The sequence below is a fragment of the Vidua chalybeata genome, chromosome 1 (genome assembly GCF_026979565.1).
Source record: "Vidua chalybeata isolate OUT-0048 chromosome 1, bVidCha1 merged haplotype, whole genome shotgun sequence".
Classification (NCBI taxonomy): Eukaryota; Metazoa; Chordata; class Aves; order Passeriformes; family Viduidae; genus Vidua; species Vidua chalybeata.
In genome coordinates this window covers 60,567,548-60,591,147 of record NC_071530.1, presented here as the reverse complement: position 1 = coordinate 60,591,147, position 23,600 = coordinate 60,567,548, and the positions used below count along the sequence as shown (strand labels likewise).

Here is a 23,600-nt window from a genome sequence, read left to right as displayed (position 1 = left end):
TGGTACCCCCAATTACAGTCCCTTGAATTTAAATCAGATAGATGAGACTACTTGGGTATAATAATATACCATCAGTCATTTTGTATGCCAGTCTTTTGTGCTGAGTCAAACATTTTATCACAAAACAGATCAGAGTGTCTTCCCTGGTTTTGTAATGTGATTACTTGCATAATTCTTTATTTCATTCATTAAGATTTAAAATAGAGTTTGGGGAGCTCTTTTTCTTGTGTTTATTTAATAGAGTCTTGAAGCCTGAGAAACTTGTCTTAATTTCCAACTTGACACAGTCATGGCCAAGTTCCATTTTATTTTCTTAAGTTACTCTTTAAAGAGCTGTTTCACAAACATACACACACACCCACACAGTCCCCATCTTCTCTGTGTAATAAGATGTCAAGAAACTATGTTTACCTGTTCTACTAAATATTAACAACTTAGCTATCTTAAAGATTTAAGTGTGGTGTTCAGAAGCTCTAAGTTACATTTTAGCACTTGTTTAAAGGGTTTCCAGGTCAAAACTTCCTGTTTAGGTCCTTCCAAGAAGAACCACGAGAAGTTGGTGGTTTAGTCACTTCATCAGTGAGTGCCAAAGTTGCTTAGCACAACTGGCTGAAGTTGTTTTGGAATTATGCCAATTATGCCAATTATCTTCTGTTGCACTCACGGGGATGGGGGAAGGCTACTGCTATTACCAAATGTTAAGTGCAATAACAAAGGGGCAGATTTCATTCTTCAACAAAGGACACCTGTATCTCAGCTCATTCAGCTGCCAGTATTCCCTTGCAGTCCAGTGGCAGGCAGTGTTTTGAGGTACTACCTGGACTGTGGCACTGTGTGTCCAAACAGACTTAAAAAGTTGCTTTTCATGGTGATTTTTTTTCCTTACAGAAAGACACTTGTATCTCATAGCACCCTTTATTACCACTGTTCAGCACAAACTTAATATACAATGATGGAAGATTTTTTCTTTTCCAGTTCAGAAACAAGCAGCATAACCTACCCCTCTCTAACAGCATATTTTGGGTTATATTGCAAACCTGTATCTCTCATTACTGCTAAGCAGCTGACTCAAGTATGGAATCTGTTACAGAGTAAGCCACAACACCTGTGAAACCACCACACTTGGCATGACAGCTGGTGATTACTTACACACAGCCAATTAAACCAAGTAAGGACAAGCACCACATGAAAATTTATTGTGAAGTGCAGTAAATTATTTTTTCCTGCTCTCTTATGTACTGAGTTGGATCCAGTACAGAATACCGTACTTAAAAGAGTATCTGACAAGTTTCTAAAAGGAAAGACAAAACTTTATTAATAGTTACATAAATGTAGTAATTTCAGCTCAGAAATAATTCTAGTTACAATACAATAGCATTTGCAATAAGTAACATTTTCTAGAAACAGATTTCTAATATAAATTTTGTAATAGCTCACCCATCCACCCACAGGGAGAAGTGCTTTCATACAGAGACAAAATACAGATGTGCAGCTCATCTGCACCTGATCCATAGCCTGTACAAAAATCATTTGCCTTTGTTGCCTCCTTTTTAAAATTTTATTTCTAAATTTTATATTTCCCTCCTTTGCCTTGGGGAGTTAAGGATATAAAAGGTACATGAAATGGGTTTTTCTTTGCCGCAGAAGTATGGGATTAGTATTCAAGTTAGGGATCCCTGATAAGCAGTAACTGACATTAAGAAACTAATTCACCAGTATCCCATTTCCTTTCTCCTGGAGGAACGTTATCCTCTCTCAAATCTCATGTAAATGTCAGAAGACTACACTTACTGTTCTTTTATTACTACCACCCTGAAGCTCCACCTGACTACTGCCTGTTAGCAGTATACTGGGAGGCAAAATTAGTTTCACTTGAGGTGAGCAGGAATAGAACATTTGCCTAGGAACTCAATTATTTCAAGAACATCAGAGTATCTGAGGAAAGTTTGCACAAGCACAGAGAACACATGCATGCAACTCATTGTCACACTGTTACGTTCCTTGCATGTGTATGAACTTCTGATTGCTCAAAGGAGACAAAGGAAAGGAAAACTGACATCATATAAGCAAACAGCTGACAGCACAAAACAGATGCTTGAACAGTACTTTTATCTGATGCAGCTGACAGAGGAAGAGTAAGACTGTCTGCTAAAAGGACAGAGTTGATAATCTATTCTTACACACAAACAAGAATAATCTTTTTTCGTCTATGTAAATAAATAATTATCTGTAATTAGACATATTACACTTTGTTTTTTTTTACTTAATATGGTAGGTTTTACTTAATATGTTTTTTTTTACTTAATATGACAGGTTGAACCACAGGACAGAGATTTTGGATGTGGATCTCAACAGATTTGCTGAGATATATTTTCTTCCATAGTGCAGTATGATTCTACTAAGGAAAATAGAATCCACAAGACAATTACCTGTTTGCAGCCATGGCAGTTTCATGCTGTGTATGTACTGCATTGAATACTACAATTGGATGGATACTGAACCTGTTTAACACTTAGGAAGTTTTTTTCCAAAATACACTCCTTCCTTAAAATGCAAACAAAGGCAGTCCTTTTACATAGCTGGAAATCCCTTATGCGTGTAAAATCAAGATGCAAATGAAAATCCAGTGCTTACACTTCAAGGCAATGAGGCGCTGCAAATATCACCACACTTCCTGCCTTCAACAAGAGGTAGTATCTTAGCAGTGCCAAACTGAATTATTCTTTATTTTCAGTAGACTCTGAGCCACACAGGACAAGCTATATCTGGTCTCCTCTGCTTCTCAGTGCAGATGAGTCTTTTGGGAATTTTACAAATCAGCTGCCAGTACTCCTTCTGTATGTGAAGGAAAACAGTGTGCAGAAGTAAACGTGAGGACTGAGAACCTGCTTGGAACTTATAATAACCTGAACCAAAGGGTTAGCATCCAAATTCTGCCATTGTGTTTGCACCATTACAGCCAATTTTCTGACCCTTTCATTCAAGGTATGAATTGACATTCTGCAAGAAAGTAGTTCTAGAAGTAACAATTACACTGAATCAAGATACAAGGCTTGCTATAGTCCCACCTAAATTCCTGACACAAACATGCTTGGCCAAGTGACACAAATGTGATACCACAAATTCACAGAGCCAGAAATTATTGTTTTCAGCTTTTGTGCAAGTGCCATATATTAAAAGCAAGTCTGCTCTTATAGTAAGAGGAATACCTTCTCTTTCCAAGCAGGTGAAATAATCAAACTAGAATCAGAAGCAGCTGAAAAATTTAAACCACATTCAACTTTGAAAACACAGCTAAAATACTTTGTTGCTAACAGCAACAAAGGTGTTAAAGTATCATCAGAGAACTGAATTTACCAAGCAACATCCACTTGCTAGGGCCTTATACAATGAGAAATTGGTCTAATATTTCTTATTTGTTGGAGTGAGAAACACTTAGCCAAATCATGCATATGTTCTCATGGCCCATGAACTTACCAGAGATCCAAAGATCTGGGAACACCAGTGTGCATCTGTGGGCAGAGGAATAGTCCTGAAAATTCTGCAGCATTAAGGAATGCAGGTTTATGATTCTTGGAGTTGTTTTATTAGAGAAACAATTCTTCCTTTTGGTGGGGTTTGCATGTTTGTTTGGTTTTTTTAAAAACAGGTTTTTCAATACCTTCAAAGAAGAACATCCTAGGTTTCAGCACTGGCTTTAAAAACATAAAATAAACCCAAAAGACATAAGTCACTAATTTCACAAAACTGACAGATGCTGCAGACTGCACTGACATGCCCTAGAAGGTAAGCTTATAGATAAAGGCACACTGGAGACAGTATTTAGCAGAAGCATCAATGGCAGCACAGCACATACAAAATTGAAATTATTTAAGCAACCTATTTGCTTGTTTAAAAATGCATGTTTTCAGGAGACTAATTCCTGCTAGAACATTCTGTGTAGTTGTTCATAATGGACTAAGACAAACATTTGGATTTCAAAGGAAATAAATAAATTACTGGTTTGAGTGGGCTTTAAGTTTTTTCAGGAATGCTCTAAAAACAGGAATGCCTGTTTTTTTCAGAAATGCTTTTATTATGTTAGCACATCTGGAGCAGGAACTGAAAGACATCAGAAGCTGACCTTGCTTTTGTTGACCAAGTTATTTAAAAATATATATATATATACACATAGACACGCACACTCTCAAAAAGAGGGAGAGTGTGATAAAGTAGATTTGTTTCAAAAACTAGCCTAAACCCCCCCATACACAGAGTTGAAACTTAGTTTCTGAAGAAAGCAAATCATACCATTCATACTGCACTGCTTATGGGAAAAGCATAGACAACACTTGTATTAGCCCTTTTAGCTCTTCATAGCCTTTCCCACCACAATGACTCCTGCAGCCACGTAAAGATCTCCAGAGAAATGCAGGGCTGGACACAGGATAAATACTCCTCAGTGCTGAATTACTCCCTAGTAGCCTTAGGGACTGTTGCTGACTGCACTTGAGAATCAGAAGTATGAAACAAGTATTGAGCATGCTATGTTGCTGCAAATTTTGACCACTGATTTCTTCTAGCCTAGACAGATTTGACTTGCCCAAGTCCATTAACAAGAGAAGCACAGAAGCCACAGTGTTTAACCCAGCTACTCTGTTGTATTAGACTTTTAAGAAAGGATGGAGAAAGCCCCAAAATTCTCTACTACATAATTCCTCATGATGGAAATGGGATATGTCCCCTCCCCAACCCTTCTAAACTGCTCCCTTTGATCTCTATACTGCTCCATTCTCTGATAACGGGTTCTCTACCACTGGATTTAAAAAAAAAAACCCAAAACAACAAACCCCCAAAACATTAAAAAAAAACCACCTCTTCAAAACCATTTTCTCCATTAAAACACATCATTCCTCCATCTCAGCACTAGACTTCAGTACATCAGTAGAGTACCCCCAGGAAAAGCTGACATCATGGCTAAACAGTACCACTGACACAGATGCTCCCACAAGTGAGGCCTGTGTATAAAAGTCAGGTCTTCAGTTAGGGATTTCAAAAGCAGTACTGGGGACATGATTTCAAACAAGCACTGTGAAGAAATTTCCCAGACTGTGAACAAGAATGTCAGAACTGCAATACACACCTAGCCTTGCCAAAGACCTAAAAGGATCTCTTTAGGCCAATACATCCAGTCACTGAATAGCTAGAAAGGAAGAAGTCAAACAATCTCATGTTCAAGCTAAAACATTGCTCAATACCGATTACCAACGACAATTAAAGTACAATGAACCTCCTGCTCCACACAGGGTATTTGCCACAAACATTTCACTGCACAAGTGCCCAGCACATCCTTTAATTGAGCACTTGATGCTGACAGATGAAAACTCACCTCAGCTGAGCATTCAGTCTTAAAAGGTCCAGAACTCCTCAAAGTGATCTAAAAAGGTTGTTTGGGATGCTCAAAATGCTTCTCAAGGTGCATCACACCAAGTCCGTCCTGCTAGTTTCCTGGATGGACATGGCAGAGCCGAAGCAATTTGATCATTACAGAAGCAACCTAGGGCTGGATTTCCCTGCAGACACCACACCTCCTATGTGAATGCAGGGAATGTTGCATCCTACAGGACACAGATATACCATGTTACATTACAGGTGATCCAGTGCAACTGCTCTAGTTGTTAACTTTCTCTGAAAACAAGAATGTTTTCACCCAATGAACACTACCCTAGAAAAGGAAGTCCCAAAGTACAGTTGGATAAAGACAATGCACTAAAAATGCTCTTTGTGTTTCCATCCTAAACTGAAAATTAAGATGGAGCCTGTGGCCACATATTGCTCTCTGTAGTTGTAAGGAACTTCATCTATATTGGCTTTTGCTGTTGTACATCACACCATTTCTCAAAGAGAGCATTAGAAGCACATATGAATCTGTATGCCATTGTTAGTTACCATAGTTTGTAGCAGAACAGCCCTGGCTAGTTTTGTAGTAGTGATATAGAAAAAAAGGCCTTCTGAAGTTCAAACATTCAGCACAGAACATGCAAAAAACAAGATGTGCTTTTTCTTGTTCTTATAATGGTGACAAGAGGAGTTAGCTGACCATCAATCCTTTCTCCCTCCTTCTGCCTTTACCTGTGCTAAGAATTTACCCTTTAATCTAAAATTAGTTGATATTTTAGGAAGATTTTGGTTCTGGAAAAACAGAGGTGGGCCAACATGTTTCAGATGTGTTGCACCAGTGTGTTCTGTGCTTTTACCCTCATTTAGTTATCTGTCTTTGGAGCTGTAGTTGAAGGAAACTCCATTTCTGACGGACCCATTTATAAGTGTTCTAGAATTCTCTCTTTCAATCTTTTCTCTGCTGAAGATAGTGTCCTGATCACTGTCAAACTCTGACTCAGAGACCATCAGACTGGAGTTGTGTTCTGTACTTCTGTGTTTTATGCCTGACAATAAAAAAGCAAAACAAACTCATTAGAAAGTCTTGGGTTTTCAGTAACATATTACCATCTTCTCCCCTGCTGTGATATCAAAGGTAAGTGAAAACAATTCTCTGCAGTGCAATGTAACAGCACGTACCAATACAAAAACTGGCTTAAGAAGTATCATATACCATTTCAGACACTCTTACGACTTCATTGCAGGCCCATCAGTTAATGACTCTGAAATGTCAATATATTATTTAAATGTAAATGTAGTCAAACAACTAGATTATCTTAGTACATACCCAATGCATTTTTTAATATCTTCAATCTGGAACCAGTCTGTCCACTCAATGACCTTATTAACATAAGTGGCAATGAAAGGTCATGCTTTCTACAGAAACATCTCTCTGTCTTTCTAGGACAGCAATTTCTCACTATGATTTTGTTTCCTTGGATTCCAACATTTCCCCTGCTAAAAACTGAAAGTCAGGTAAATTATAAGATATAAAAACAGCAGCTGAAATCTACTGATGTCTAGCAAGGCACTGATAGGTCAGGAGGGAACTGCTGTGCAGCCACAAAACCAGCTCCAAATTAAAGCATGTGCAGAAGAGGAAGGCTTACATGGAGAAAATCTGTGGGGCAATTGAATGTTCTAAATTTAGATAAACTCAGAAGCTCAGAGCAGAGGTTGAGCCCAAGGCTTTATTAAATAAGTTAACTGATTCTCTCCCAACCACTTCACTATTTATCTCTCCCATTCCCAAACTTGTAGGCCTGCTTCTGGGCTCCTCCTGTCTACAGGTATCAATTCAGTCACATTGGCTGCATGCTCGGTAGGTGAGCTCCCAGGCTGCCATATAGCACGTACCATATTTGGGCCGTAGCTCCATTCTCTCCTGTTCATCTATGTTATCTAGGATGGTATATTTTGTTTTCTTTCTTATCTTTGTCCTCTTCCTGCTAAAAAGATAGTAACCAAAAAGACATTTAATTCTCATGGACACACATAAATCTGCCCCTCCCCTTCCTTTTTCTGTACAGACCCCAATATACAGAATGTCATTGTACTTTCTCACCTCCACTTTAGGCTAGTTTATATCTGAATAAGACAGTTATATAATATGGACAGGACAGTATAGTTAAATTTCACTGATATAGAAAACAAGCCAGATTGATTTGCTCTCCTAAGCCACCGTTTGTTCAATTTCAGCATAGTAACTACAAACACAGTAGATGAATATTCATGTGCCCCCACAGTTCACAGTGGAGAAGCTACTTTACTGCTCAGCCAGCATTACAGCAACAGCCAGCCTTGGCCTCCCCTCATGATCTTCTGTAGAATTCACCTGGCAACTCAAGGTTTTAAAAACTCCAAATCTTCAGCCAAATCTTGAGTCTACACTGTCTTTTTCATGTAGCTTCCACAAGGCAGAGGGAATCTCTTCTGCGCTGTTAATTCCCTCCCTCCTCTTTTTCACATGGATCTGCATCAACCAGCCCTCACTCTCAGGCACAAGCCATATGAGGACAAAGGACAGAAGTAGCTGAACTTATAAAAAATCCCTCAAATAATCATCCAATACACACAAGCCTGTGAGGCTCCACCCCACACTGTGGGAGTGGAATGGGACACACTTTACCATTTAAAGTTTTCTATTAACAGCACTGTTCCTTCAACCATAAAAATAAAATTAGTATCAACTCCTACATATCCTTTACATACTGCAAAGACACCCTAGAAAAATATGAAAATCCAGAAAGATTTTGATGGCATTTTATTTTTGCTAACACCTGAACAAGCTATCTATTTGCTGAGCTGTTTGAGCTGCAGCAAAAACACTTGCTCTAGTGACAGAACTTGCAGAGGCTTGTCACTTGAAAGAGAATTTCTTATCAGCTCACTAGGAAAGACTGGAGGGAGGGAAACAACATTCAGTAGTATGAATGCTCCTGTTTAAGGGAAAGAGAAAGCAACAAGTCTGCATGACTGAGATCACTAGAGTTCTCCTTGCCTGTAAGTGACATGTAGCCTGGTCACCCACCCTTCTTCTCCAAAGAATAAACTAGATTGGGAGCAGATCCTTTCCCATGGCCTAGAACATTCCTACATTAGTGACCTTCAGGGCGTGCCTTTTGTTTTTTTTAGCATGAAGTACCTGGAGGACACAGTAGGACACTGAAGATCTCCAGTATACTCTCAGGATTTTAATATTAATTATCACTTAATATGAAGGATACTGCAACATTCACTATTTGGTTTTCATAATGCAGAAGAGCACAGACACACAAATGGATACTCCTTTTTTTCAAAAGAAGTGTGTGTCTACAGAAACAGCTACAGGAAGCTCCTCACATGTCCAAAATCAGCTCAGTGGTTTAGTGCTATGGACTGGACTAGAAAGTGCCAGTTGTGTGCAATTTTTGTGTATACCCCATCAAAAAGAAACACAAATCATGTACCTTTTACAGCAGCAGATACAGAACCAGGCAAGCCCTACCATGACCACAATCAAAATAAAAACAGATACAGTCACATAGAGTATACTCCACTCTGAAAAAAGAAACACAACAGTGCTTTGTAAGGTCATATGAATAGAATAACTTCTAATACAACTCTATTAAAATAAGCAATCCTGAGGAATGGGGAGTGGCAACAGGAATGTAGGAAAACTCAGCACCATCATATTCTTAGATGAATTCCTAAAAATCTTTATGCTTTTAGATTAGAAGTGCACATTAGAAAATTTTCTTCCTCTCAAATACCTTTTACCATCCCAAGATATCTGAAGTCTATGTGGGAACTGACAGTCCTGCAAAGGGTCATGTTTACTACCTCAGTTATCATTCCCTAACTGAAATAAACAGATGTTCTCTGAGTCTGGCACTTTAGTAGTGCTTCAAAAGAGGAGCTGATTACAGGTAGATCCTTCTACCTGGACATTTATATTTATAAATCTAGGTAAATGGGAAAGGATACAGAGAGATATGCAATCATTTGAACTCCAACATGTGTATACTCACAGTTGTCAGTGTTATCAGGTTCTAAAGGTCAGTATTGATCAGTCCAGAACACTGATGTTTTTTTATTTTGCTTAGATCAGATCATATTTCTGGCACAGAAGCATCAACCGCCCACTCAGAGAAATTGAAATTGCCGCCTCTTTTCCAGCTTTGCAACAGTCCTACTCAAAAGCTTTGCAATGCCCATGTTATTCAACAAACCCTCCAACCGGCCCCAAATCATTGCAAAATCTCCCTCCCATGGCCAAGTTTTCACATTTTTTTCATCAAATAGTGATTCTCTTCAAAATTTAGGCTACTACTGTCAAGACATCATTTCAAGAAATTATTCAAATATCTTTCTATAGAAAGGTATTGTTGAGCTGGAAAACACAGACTGTTTTAGTCTCCCCTCAGCATCCACATCTTAAGTATTCCCCATTCTGAGAACAAATAATGAACAGTCTCGCATGACAACACCCAAACTCACCACAATTACTCTCCCCATCATTTAGATAACGGTGAATCAAGTTTTCCATCCACAGCTGGTAGCAAATGCAGCGCTTTGTTATGGGGTCACAGTGCCCATGTCCAGAGCATTTCAAAAGACAGGCTAAGAACAGAAGCAAACAAAGGATCCGTTGTGTAAATTGACAACTTGTCATACATCCTCTTATTGTTAGACTAGATTGGTGGCAAAGCATCTGGCTCATAATATGTTTCAAAACTCCCTTTCCTCTGGGGTTATGTGTCAAATAGATCTACAGTTTAGCAGACTGCTGGCTGTGTGGAGAAAGAATGTAATTGGAGTATATTTATAATAGAACAACAATCTTCTCAACCAGTAAATAAAGACAAAATTTACTACACAATCAGTGACTATTTTATCACCAGAGCTTGCTTACTATATTTGTACTTGAATGGTTGTGTCCTGATTTTAAATTATGGAGAAGTCATGTCTGTAATACCTAAGGATCATAAAGGGTTGGCATTATTAGTGAAGCTTAAAATAAGCTTAGAAGTTCAAGCATCATTTTGGGCAAAATAAAGAGCTCATTATAAGAAACCCCAGTGGCCTGTGTATAACACAAAGATTAGAAAACTAGGTGATAACACAGCTATCACCCATTTTGCCCGATACAGGCAGACAAGAACAAGTTAGATTGCAAGCCTATTTACTGAACACTAAAAGCTCTGAAGGAAGCAGAGACATGAAACATATTTACTTTGTGGCTATATAAAGTTTTGCACATCTTCTAAGAAAAGGTAGTATGCAAGCTATCCTTATCCTCATTCCACAGGCCTTCCTGATGCAGATCAGATTAAGATGTGCTTTTGCCTGCTGATACAGATGATGTCTTTTAAGAGTGACTGGCACCAGTCTACCGACCACAAATCATGAAGCATTTTAAGTATTGCCCTCAACATCATCTTTTGTAAAGCTACACCCACCAAGCCCAAACAGCAGATGGCAGACAGAAAGACTTCATGCAGTGTTTCCAGGTGCTGTGTTAGGCAAATGTCTGCAAAGTTCTGAGATGGGCAAGCACAATCCAAAACATACCAGCCGTGTCAACTCGCAGGACTTTAAAAAGCAAGAAGTCAGCCTTCTGTTTCAAAAGCTGCAGATGCAGAGTCCGTGAGACATCTGACGCCTTGATCACCGTGGAAGGATGCCCATTCTGCACGTAGAACACAACTGCAGTGCTGCAGAAAGAACAGCTAAGATCAGGACTGCTGTCACAGACCACTTTTGTGGACCACTTCAGCAATCAAGTATAAAGTCACATAGTGTTTAGTCTTTTTTTGCTTCTGGAAAGCCAATGTCACCACTGATAAAGATTAGGGAACTCTGTCTGTGGAGCAGTCAACTGATCTTCATTCTGAGCTGGGAGCATCAGCAGTTTTCAGGATTCTCAGTTTCACAGAAGACAGAGGCGGATAACAGCAAATATAATTCCCTCCTTGGTCTTCCCGACTTTTGCTTTAAGAAGTATGTATACATTTGCTTTATCCACTGTCATATAAAGCCTGTCACAAAACACTCTGAAGCAATTTCAGTAACTTTATGAAACTGAATTTAATAGGAGAAAAAGCTCAGAAGCAAGGGATCCAGAGAACTTCATGTGGAAGCCCTCCTGCCCTGTCATCCACAACTTTTAAGTCACCCTGTATCAGACACTTCAGGGAACATTTTAATTTGAAAAGCTGTGATTAAAAATATCTTACTTATAAATGGTAGACTTTCCACACTGTGGAAAATGGGTTTTAAATTACAAAGTGGTTGACAAGAAGTAATTTAAAGATAACTCATGTAAACAGGTTCTACCAATCATCCTGAGAGGTTTCTCAGGGTACACACAGCCATCTCTAGCATTCTACATCAAGCAGAGGGAGTATTTCTTCTTCACAGTAAAATATCACATTTAAGAGAATCCACTGTGGAGTATCCTGTGCAAAAAAAGGATTTTCATCACCAGTTACCTGGGAAAATGTTTATAAAATATTAAGAATATCAAAACCATGGACAAGTAGTAGGAAAAAGGGAAATAAAATAGGTTTGATTAAATAAAGCTGGAACCTTATTTTGAAATACAATACATGCTTCACTGTGAGAAAGTCTGTTTATCTTGCTCCATACAACATTTGGAAAAAATAGCAGCACTCTATGGAACAAAGACACTGAAATATATATGCAAGCACTTTCTTTAAAGGAAAAAGAAAAAAATCTGTACAGAAGAAATGGGATTTTTTTTTAAACAAAACACGTCAGTTCTGAGCATCTACAGAGTTTACTTCATCAAGTTTCTACCACAGAAGAAATTCACCTTTTAAAGTATATTCTGTTGAGAAGTATAGCATTTTTTGTCATCTTAGGAAAGATTATTTTGCAACTAATTATGAGCTGTGAGAGAGGCAAAGTAAATCACAAGTCTTTCTGGCACAACAGGACACCTTTGTACCTTATATCTGAGTAGGCTTGTATCTTCTGAACTTTGACATCTGAATCCAAAACATTCAGCAGTACAGCCAACTGTCTCACCAGGGTGTCCTTCTGCTGCTCACTTAGCTGTCCCACTCCAACCTGCAGGATCAGCTCCACCAGACCACTCCTTTTGGGATCTGACAGAAGAAGAACATGCTATTCCCTCAGAGCCTGGCAAGTATTTCAGTACCAACATGCAGTACTTGAAAGTATTTATTATTACTATAGTTTTCTGCATAAGACTCATATCACTGACAAGCCAACTCTTTTGTGTTCTTAGAGAAGTACTCAGTTTATTTTGTCACATTCTCTATGAAACAAACCTGGTGGGTCCTAAGATACTAACCCATCTTATCAAAAGAAATAAAGTACTTCAGGGTGCACTTTCAGCATTTACACATTTCCATGCAGAAGAGCAACTTCTGCTCTCCTAAATGCTGCCATCTTAAAGTCAGAGGTAAGCACTAGATGAGCCCAATTACCAAGTTCCCTGCTAGTAATCTACTACAGACTACCACCCAGGACAAAGGAGCCAAAGATGGACTCATATTGTAGCATGAATACAGTGAACAAGTCTAAATGAGGATGGTAAATCTGAGAAATATCAGGTACATTTACCCTGGCTACCCTTACAAACTGAGTTTTCTTTTATATGGTGCTTGAACTTCTAGAGTGCCTTCCAAACAAAACAAACTTCACAGATATCCCATGAGAATCATAATCCAATTACTATGACTACATTCAACAGTAAACTGAGGAACAAAAATAAAATCATTGCCCAGGAGCCAGATAAACAAGGTATCTCTGACAGACCCAAGATTTCAGACTCTTTTCCTGAGACTTCAATCTTCATCATTTAGTTATTTCACCTGCATTTACAACCCCCTGAAACTCTTTGAGGATTTTTTGGTCTTTCAGGAAAAAAGAAGAAAAATAATCAAAGCCACACTTTCAAACATCAAACAGCAGCATTTGTACTTAAATTTAATGGTCATCTCCCATCTCTTCCTATTGGCCAAACTAATTAACAACCAGAAAAAGAAACAAAAACCCTATAATGAATGAGAAGCAACAAAAGCCTAATGAAAATATTAACTAGTAAGTATAATTTTTATTTATTTATGGTTCCAACTATGGTGACTGTAGTAGTTAAGAATCCTGATGTCACCTTTTAACACACTTGGGCCTAGTCAAAAAACAGGAAGAAGGTAGAAAGAGAGAGACCTGTTTGCTCTGTGTTTTAGCTAGAGAGATTCTCATCAACATCTGAATAAATAAGTGAAGAGGAGAACAAAGATGTGGTATTCACAACATGTCGATGACCTTTTAATTGTCATACCAGGCCGCACTTCAACAGTTGCTGAATCAACATCTGAGTCTCCCTTAGCATCCGTCACTTTCAAGTGGAAAATATAGGTTCCTTCCACGAGATTAGTTAGCTGCAGTACTGCCTCGTGGTCTGAGCCATGGATCACATCCTGCAAAAATAAGGTCCAGAATAGTTACACCCTCAGAGAAAGACTTCATTTGCAGGTTTCATTATCAAGTCAGCTATCTGGTACGATGCTCTGTGTTCTTGCTTTGACTTTTGACCTACTTACAGTTTATAGCAGAGTAATGAAATTTGGAAGCGACAGCTAATGAGGATGTCTGCACACTATGGATATTTTCATTAAAAATAACCAAAGAGAGAACAGCTGACAATCTGAAGAACTCATCTTGAAAATCCAAGAAAGGTTACATTATTATTTCTCAGTTTTATTCTGGTACCCTTAGTTCTGCTTTCTTAACTCCTATTTCTTCTCCTTGGAGTTCATGCATTTTCAACTATCAACTCTGCCAGCTATATTTAAGCTAAATCTCTACAGTTCTTGCAACCTCATGTGAATTGTTTCTAGAAGTTTTTTTATGACTTTGCTTTTTCTCCTCTCCCAGTACTTGCTGACGTACAACTATCTTCCCAAGACCAAAGATCTAAAGATCCGTCCACAACACTTTTTTCAAATAGGGAAAAACATTATCCCAGTTTTATTAGCTGACGCACAAGTTTATCCTCAGGTATTTCTGCTGTCCACCCCACTCTGAGAGCAGAATCCCCTGCCCTAATGCCCCAGGCTAATCATCAGCCAGGGAAGGTGCCTACATATGTAATGCCAAACACCATTTTTCCTTAAAATTTGCCTCATATGCTACCAGGCAGGATTCCTTAATCTTTATTGGTACTTGCTCTCAGACTTTCCTCCTTTGGAATATCTGGATTTCAGATATTTTTTTTCTCTCAAACACATTAGCTTCATACTCTGACCAATCACTCTGTATTGCTGCAGTCTTTAGTTGCTATATTCTCTAGCTGTACTGAAAATATCACCAGCCTCTTGAACCACAGCATTACTGAGAGCAGGGGAGACAAACCAGAAACAGGCACCACACTTGACAGCATCTTATGGGTCATACCTGCTCTCCCTGCTGCAGTTACATGCAAAACAAAAGCCAAATTACATTATAACCTTCAAGAAATTTACCCCAGCTGCTGGGCTTTGACCATCCCGAATCCACAAATATGACACAATCCCCTGGTCATCAGCAGACCCTGAGCCGTCCAAGGTAACAGAGTTGTTTGGAAGCACTAGAACATGCTTTCCACCAGCATGTGCCCGGGGTGGACTGTTGTTTTCTAGCCATAAAAATAGTGGAGAAGGATTTATTTCAAAACATGTGACATACCATTGCCAATACACCCACACTGCAATTCTTTACCTGATGATTACAGACAATAACAACAGAACCTCATGTCAAAGCTACAGGGAAAGGATGAGTGCATATACAAAATCTGGCTCTGAGCATATTGCAGTTGAGGAGAAAGATCTTTCTCAAAAAGCATTGTGGGATATTCTATTTATAGTCTCACAATAACTTAAGCATCAGATCTTCTCAGTTAAGCAAAAAGATTTTCTGCCTACTTAGGAACACAGCCCAGCATGACATCACCATGCTGGGACCTTTTCACTGGAAAATCACTTATTACCCAATAGAAGCTTGTGCAAGATCTTGTATCTTCAAAATGCCTGCATTTAGGCAACATGCAAACAGGAAACTGAAGAGTAAGTCTAATTCCCAAATATTTTTTGCTCACCACTAACAGTGAAACTAAGGCATGCATTGGCCATATGGTGAAAAAAAAGCTAAAGAAAGATGAACATGTTCTCTTTCCAGAAACTAGACATCACTGATTTTTTCAGAGCACAACGAGTAAGCCAGCGCTCAAGGAAGCTGTGGGACTGAGTGAAATACCTCACTGTACACAAATAGTTGGACATAAATAATTAAATCCTGGGCAGATATCAAGGGCATTGGCTGTTAACAGCATAGGGTTGTGTCTCTTCCAAGTAAAACCAGTTGACTAGGTTATAGGAAAACTGTGTATTTTTAATATCAAACTTGCGACTGTAGACAGAACTTAATGTGGCTACACTTCACAGCACAAACAAGACCATGGACAAATTTGGGCAGAGCTGTTGCCACATACTTCTAACTGAATACTAACTGAAACTCTGAAACAGTTCAAGCAATGATGCACATGAGTAAAACAAAGCCCAACTTCTTCTCCAAGATGCACACGGGTCACGGCAATCCCAAGTACAAGTTGGGCAGAGACTGGATTGGGAGTAGTCAGCATAATGCCTCTAAGCCTTGAAGAGAAGGACTTGGGATGTTGACTGACAAGAAGCTCAGCATGACCCAGCAATGTGCACTTGCAGTCCAGAAAGCCAGAAAGCCAGAAAGCATCCTGGGCTTGCTGAAGTCAACATATCCCTGGAAGTGTCCAAGGTCAGACTGGATGGGGCTTTGAGATACCTGGTCTAGTGGAAGGTGTCCCAGACTATGGCAGGAGGTTTGGAACAAGATGATTTTCAAGGTCCCTCCAAACCCAAAACAAATACCCCACACTACAGCAACTGTTTCTCTGCATAATTAAAAAAAAAACCAAAAAAAACCCAACAACCCAAATGAAAACCCACCACAACAACACACCACCAAAAAAAAAAAACAAAAAAAAACTCAGGTCTTTTAATACTAAATTTTTAAGTGGAACTTGGTTCACTGAGACATCATGTCTTGGATGGTACTTTAAAATACACAGTAAAACTGCTTTTCTGCTCAAAGCTTAATTTCAAAGATAAAATAAAAACATATCTTCTTAATGATGTAGACATACAATTGTCAAAAATACTATTTTGGAGCATGTTTATTACAACTAATTTTGCATATACTGAACATTGAAACAGCTTGCATCAAAGGAAATTAATTCTGCCAGTCACTCACAATACTACTTTACTACAAAAGAACAATTTTCTTAAACACATTTGAAATATAACAACAAATATGTTACACCTTTCTGTTCTGCTTTCCTTCACATTCCATCAGCAACTGAATGAAGTGTCCAGTTGCCCACTATGCCCTAAGAAGCAGCAGCCAGGCTTACCTTCCTTCACAGTAATGGAGAGCACAGATGCACTGCTCAAGCCCTGCTGGTCTTTCACAGTCAGCCTGAAGTGATAGGTACCAACCTGGAGACCAGTCACAGTTGCTATTGCCTTGTCAGTGTCTTCCATCTGTACAGAGCTTGGCCCACTGAAACAAAACATCTCACAAAAATAATTGTGCCCAGCCAGCCAAACTGTGAGTTCAGCAGCATTGCTCAGGCCTTTTGATTTTATGTGTTATAATTCTACTACCGCTGTAAGCACTGATGGCTAAAGAACTACATGAGTTCAGTTTAGAGAATTTATTAATGCCTTTTTTGAAGATATTCAAAGCACCCAGGCACACATCCCTACCTATCAGAAGGGTAGAAAAACCCCCCAGAATTGCAACCTCACCACAGTTCTATTTCATGAGAGCATGAAAAGTGAACTATAACTAATAGCTATTCCATGCAAATTATATTGCTCTAAGAGCCACTCACAATCTGTACAGGCTGCCAGCAGACCTCTTCCTGTACCAGGTACGACAGCTGCATGAGCTAAAATACCTTGCCCTTTTATTAAGGAACAGTTAGGTTTGCACATAAACACACAATTATAAGCTTTTATAAAATATTTTCCATCATCATTCATGAGTGATTTAGTCACCCATTACTGGAAGTTCAAGACAAAGTGACTGATACTTTACTGTTCAGTAAACAAGCGTCTGAGAAACCCTAGTTCTAAGCAAAAATTGGAAAAATTTTGTATACTGCAGGACGCAACCCAAGCCTGCAACTTGCTTTTTAACAGGAGACACAGAAGTCCCTGACATTTTTTCTTAATTTTATTATATATTATTTATTTATAAAAGTAGGCCTCAAAATTAAACATTGCAAAACACAGGCAGAGACTGCCTGAGCTTTTCAAGTTCAAGTTAAATTTGCTATTTCTTATGCTATTACTACCCAAGTGGGATTGTCCTGAAAGCAATTTTCAAACATAATTCACAATTCATCATTCAACATGATTGGACAAGAGGCTCTAGACTCAATCACATTCATTTTTTTCTCGATTTTACTGATCATTAGTGAAATCTTTGGATACCTGATATTTTCCCAATGATAGAAGACAATGCCTTGGTCATCTTGGCTTTTGCTTCCATCCAGTGTAGTACTTTCTACTGGGAAGGTCAATTCCTTGTCAGGGCCAGACACTGCTACTGGAGGACTGTTATTTTCTGCAAAATTAGTATTTAGTGTATGACATTTTCTAGGTAGTCACTGGCAAGGCTTGCCAAACAGATTTTACACAGGGTATTTTAATAAAATTTTGATATATTGGCTCAAAAGGTACAAACCACAAGTATGACATGCGCAAGCCAGCAGGTGAGAGAGGTCAGCTCTACAGCAAGCCAAATCCCATAGCAAGTGGGATCCCAAATCCCACTGCAAGTATTTCCCTTTTTCATAGTCCTATCTAAAGGCACAGTCACACTCCCAAAAAATCTTGCTGCATGCTCAATGCATTATATGAAATGTCATAAAACATGAGTGGTGGGGTATTCTCCTGGTTCCACCAGTCCATCTTCTTTAAAACCTCCTACATGAATATGATTCTTTGCCCTCAGAAAAGATACTGACCCATTCTGTCTGCTGCTCAAGGCCACTGATTTAATGCCAATTCACAGCCTTTGAGAATTTAGTGCAGAAACATAACCAGTTACTCTGTTTACAGCCTGTGCTTTTGTGACATGGTAAAACTGGCAATGCTACCATTTTCCTGGGTATTTACCCTTGAGCCTGACTTCAGCAATAGCATCTTTCTAACTCCAAACTATAAAGGGTCCTAAAAGGCACCACCACACACTACACTACCAATTCATGTTCTTGTTTCTGAAGTGAATGACTGCTGTAAAGTTGCTCCAGAAGGGATCATCTGCAAAAGATGTGTATTAAGTGGCAACAGGAAGATAAAACATTTCCCTGTGGTAGAATGTGAGACACGCACAGGGGCAGAAAGGCTAGTGTGGATGTAAAAGGCAAACATACTGTGAAAAAAAAGGCATAAAAAAATCACGAGGCCTAGATCATTTGAGCTTATTCATCATTTGGCTCCCAAACCTAAATAAACATGTGAAAGATGCAGCTTTTGAAAAGTCCTTGGTTGACACTTTTTCCTAGGAAACACAATGCAATTTGTTTAAGTAAATTCAAATCACACAAGGACTCTTGCAGGAGAATTGCAAAACAATAAGAAAACAAAGCACTCATTGATACGCTGAACAGCTTTCAAAACAGACTCTGTAGAACATTAAACTCAAGAGCTACAATTTGGGTTTTAGAAGCATATTCAAACAGATCTCTGTTGCCTTACATAACCAAGCTGGTGTGACCCTCAGGATCACCATCTGGATTTTGTTTGATTCAGCACCTAACTGCCTGCTTTGACAGAAAATGGAGGGGGACAAGTCCCTGATCCAGGGATACCAGGCATTGGGTCTGCCATATCAGTGGTACAATGTGGGGAGAGGAGGTGTCGGAGAGTGGCACTAAGGCACCAGGCTGGGTCAGCCCTGAGGGACTCAGACGTGCCTGCACTGACCTACCAGGCTGCACGATCAGTGTCACCTCGGCCGTGGAGCGCTGCCGCACAGAGTCTGTCACAGTCAGCTGGAACGTGTAATCTCCTTCCTGCATTGCGGAGAGCTGCAGGTACGGTGTCCGCACTCCCTTCGCAGCATCGGCAAGGACAGAGCATGAGATAAAACAGAAAGGGTTGTGGGTAATGAAAGGTCTTACAGAGCAAATGTAAGGAAAAAGAAATGCTTAAAGTAATAAATAGTGTTTGAGCAAGGAGTTTATGCACCTTGCAGATAAAGAGGAGGTTTAAAATTTGGCACACAGACAGAGGTAATGTGTTCACTATTGCAACTGTTCCTACCAACTCACAGAAATATCTATATGCAATAAATCCTACTTTCTTTTGTTGGTATAACCACTGCATACACCACATCTCCACAACAATAATTGTGAAACACATGGAAGACTACCATTCTCAATTAGGAAATTAAACACTGATGAAAATTCCTACAGCTTATTCCATTTCATTAGGGATATTTTAAAAACAAACATCATGACATTCTTTAGTACTTACAAAAACTGTTCAATGCAAAACCAAGCTTGACTTGAACCCAGACAAATAGGGTTATGGAAAAAAAAAACCCCATATTAAACAAGACAATTCTGTCCTGAATTTACTCTTCCAGCAGCATTTGCTGATACCTATAGAAGTCATAAAATGACTGGGCCCAACCATAGGTCCTTTTGCTAATAAAATGAACATTTGTGGCATCTCATATGAGGAATACGAAATGATAATGCAAATAGGTTTGCATTATCATTTCTTTTTTTTTTTTTTTTTGGATAGAGATGACAATAAGAGACTTGAGAAACTATTAACTAACCAGCACAGGCTTTGATGTGTGGATGACACAGGTACTTGTTACATTGCACTCTAACAGTGGATATCATAGAATATACCACAGACCAGAATCCTCTGGAGTGGTCAAAAGAAGGGCCATGAAGATGGGTCAGAGGGCTAGAGCACCCCTCCAAAAAAAGGCTGAGAAAGTTGGGATTGTTCAGCCTGGAGAAAAGAAGGCTCTGGAGAGACCTCACTGCAGTCTTCCAGTACCTAAAGGGGGCTTATAAAAGGAGAGAGAGGAACTTTTTATATGGGCAGATAGTGACAAGACAAGAGGGAATAGTTTCCAAGTGAAAGAGGGCAGGCTTACATTAGATATTAGAAGAAAATATTTACTTAGAAGGTGGTGAAGCACCAGCACAGGTTGCCCAGAGAAGCTGTGGATACTCCATCACTGGAACTGTTTTAGTTGGATGACGCCCTGAACAATCTGGTCTAGTGAGCGACATCCCTGCCCATGGCAAGGTGTTGGAACAAAGTGATCTTCAATGTTCCTTCCAACCCAAACCATTCTATGATTCTATGATCCTCAGCTTCAGGCACATGAAAAAGATTACTAGTCTGTTGAAAAGAAACTGTAACATATTCGCATTTCCACATTAAATACCCAGTGAATACACTGGATATCTTGAGCAGTGATTCCCTTCCTTCAGAAAGGTTGCTTTAAGATTGAACAGCTCTCAAAAACTACAACTTCAGTTTGCTTAGGTGCTTCTGGAAAGTTTCTGTCTTGGTGAATGATCAGAAAAAAGTCATTATGCTGTAAGTCTTTCCATAATTTTTAATTTCCTCTACAGTGTAGTCTTGCATTAATAATATTACTTATTTCCTAAATATATCTACAGTGATCTCTTTTCAGTTCTGAAGGTCTAAAGCATTTGCCAACATGGCAGAAATCAAGTCTCATAAAAAATGGCTCCTGAGTTTCAGCTGGAGTCATTACATTAATCATCTCAACTGCCTACAGAGCTGTAAGAATCTCCAACTTAGTGAATGCAAGTCCAATGAAAATATTTATTAACTTCTCAGGTTAAAAAAAAAAAAAACAACAATAACAAAAACAGTCATGAAAATAAGAGAATAAATAGAGAATAAATTCTGTAAGCCCTCACTGGAAACCCATGTTTTAGTGAGCATAAAAATCCACCACAGAGCATGGCTGCATAAACACTGCCAAAAGGTCTTGTCATCTTTCACTCAGAAAATTAAGTTTCTATTTGAATTCTACTCTCTCCAGGAAAAAGTGTTTCAAGAAAACTCTCTCTCCACATTCTCCTATAACCAGATTTCAGTCTGCCCAGAGCCTCAAAAGATGGGAGTCTGTGAAACAGCTTCTAGGATTCAAGGACAGTCATCTTGAAGTCTTGAAGTCTTTCCAAACCACCAGGGAACAAGTAAGTTTGTTTGGCCCCAAAGAATTAAAAAAAAAAAAAAAAAAAAAAAAAAAGGAATTAAAAGTAGTATCTAAAATAAGAGCTGAATACATGTGAAAGAAAAACAAAAAAGGAATAACATCACTCTAGGTACTTCAGTGCTTCTGAGCAGTTAGGTATGTGTTTGCTCATGTCTTTGCTCAAGGCAAAGATAAAAGAGCTTTTCAATCCTGTGAAAGGAGAAAGACACATACCTGCATTGCTACAACCTTGCCTTTGCTTTTGGGACTAAGTGACCACTCATAACTGACAATTTCATGGTCATCACTGCTCTGGTTTCCATTCAGTGTGATGAAGTTCTGCGGCAAAGTGACTGCCTGATTCGGTCCTGCATTAGCAATAGGTGGATAATCCACTGGCTTGTTGACAGTCAGAGATGCAATGGTGGAGTTGGCTGCTCCATCTGAATCAACCACTGTGAGTCTACAACAGGAAAAACAGTATCTGTTAAGATGAACTTCTGCCAACTTCTAAATTGAAGTATTAATCTTTTTCTGGCACTTTTTCAAAGACCACCCAAACGAAAGCCACTGATTATATGATATGAACTTCTGCTTCAGACACACATATCCCTCAACTAAGGCAGGAAAGAAATTCAGAAAACTTTACAAAAACAACTTTCAAACTTTAACAAAAAAAAGCCTAGATATTCTGAATCCCTTTACCTGCTGTCAATGGCAACTTCACCATTCACTACAAACTCTTTTAGAAATGTACTCAGTAAAAACCAAGGATTTTATTCACCACCTATAGTGAAACATCTAAAACTACTCTGGATGTGACCAACTAATCTGTAATCCACCTTTGTTATGAAAACTGCATACTGCTGACCACATGGAAGGGAACCTGAGCAGGAACAAAACTGGTGCTCATTACCTCAGACATTAGGGAACACATACATTTTTCAATGGGTGCACATCCATGTATATCAAGGGCACTGGATTTTTTTACCAGCTAATTTCTTGTAATCTTCAACACACTGCTCTACTGTTCAGGTAAGTCAGCCTCCCTCAAAGGTTCAGAGATGCAACAACTGACTTCTTAATTCCCTAGGGTTTGGAACACACTTAGAAGCATTGCTTGTAAGCCAGACTCTTCCCTTTTTAACATGGAAAAAACTTAACACTCATTTCTACTACTGTCCGATATGGAACAATTCCAGTAAAAAATACAGAATTAAAAAGTAGAAGCTGTAAAACTTTTAGTGGAACTTATGCAAAGCACCACAGTTAATGTATAAATATGCTGGCTTCAACAATCTGCTGATACCTAAATATATTGACTGATAGGCAACCCACTGACAGGCAAAGAACCCAAGGTGGGTCAGTGGGAAGTCTGCCTCTGTATAGACTGGGCTTTAAGTTAAACAGTTCAGAGAAAGGACTGATTTTTACTAAAGCACCTTGAACCACAAACATTGCTTTCACCATCTGGGCAGCCCCCAGCTTCAGCAATGCATAAATGGAGGAAACCAGTAGCAAGGCAAATGCTGTAACAAAGAACAGAATGTCTCTTGGTAAAATCAGCGCATAACAATGTCTTGTGAGGACCAGTCTGCCAATATTATCCTGTCTGCCACCACCCTTCAGAGGATGACTTTCACAGCCTGACTCATAGTTTCATTCAGGGCACTAGCCAAATTCTAGGCTAGGAAAAAAACAGTCTGTCACAGTTGTTATTGCTGGAAGTGGGGACATAATTAATTTATGATACCTTCTTTTCTGTAATTTTGAGTTATAAAGGATCACTGCAACCATTTTTTGATAAAAAAACTCCATATGTTTCTCCACTGAACAAAATGAAGAGTAACAGTATGCAGAAGAAA

The 23,600-nt window shown here is 39.0% G+C and overlaps 1 protein-coding gene across 2 annotated transcripts in view; it reads right to left on the bottom strand.

Moving 5' to 3' along the window:
• Positions 1-2,252: 2,252 nt before the first annotated feature.
• The window catches only part of KIAA0319 (KIAA0319 ortholog), a 43,126-nt gene continuing 21,778 nt past the window's right edge, over positions 2,253-23,600 (bottom strand). For both annotated transcript variants that reach the window (XM_053962408.1, XM_053962400.1), the window contains 12 exons: positions 21,970-22,198; positions 19,465-19,588; positions 17,964-18,096; positions 16,877-17,025; positions 14,916-15,067; positions 13,733-13,871; positions 12,371-12,530; positions 10,972-11,114; positions 9,898-10,020; positions 8,868-8,958; positions 7,276-7,367; positions 2,253-6,425 (listed from right to left, as the gene is read on the bottom strand). In XM_053962408.1, the coding sequence (XP_053818383.1) occupies positions 6,247-6,425; positions 7,276-7,367; positions 8,868-8,958; positions 9,898-10,020; positions 10,972-11,114; positions 12,371-12,530; positions 13,733-13,871; positions 14,916-15,067; positions 16,877-17,025; positions 17,964-18,096; positions 19,465-19,588; positions 21,970-22,198 (1,714 nt within the window). In that variant the 3' untranslated portion in view covers positions 2,253-6,246. The remainder of the gene's footprint in view (positions 6,426-7,275; positions 7,368-8,867; positions 8,959-9,897; positions 10,021-10,971; positions 11,115-12,370; positions 12,531-13,732; positions 13,872-14,915; positions 15,068-16,876; positions 17,026-17,963; positions 18,097-19,464; positions 19,589-21,969; positions 22,199-23,600) is intronic.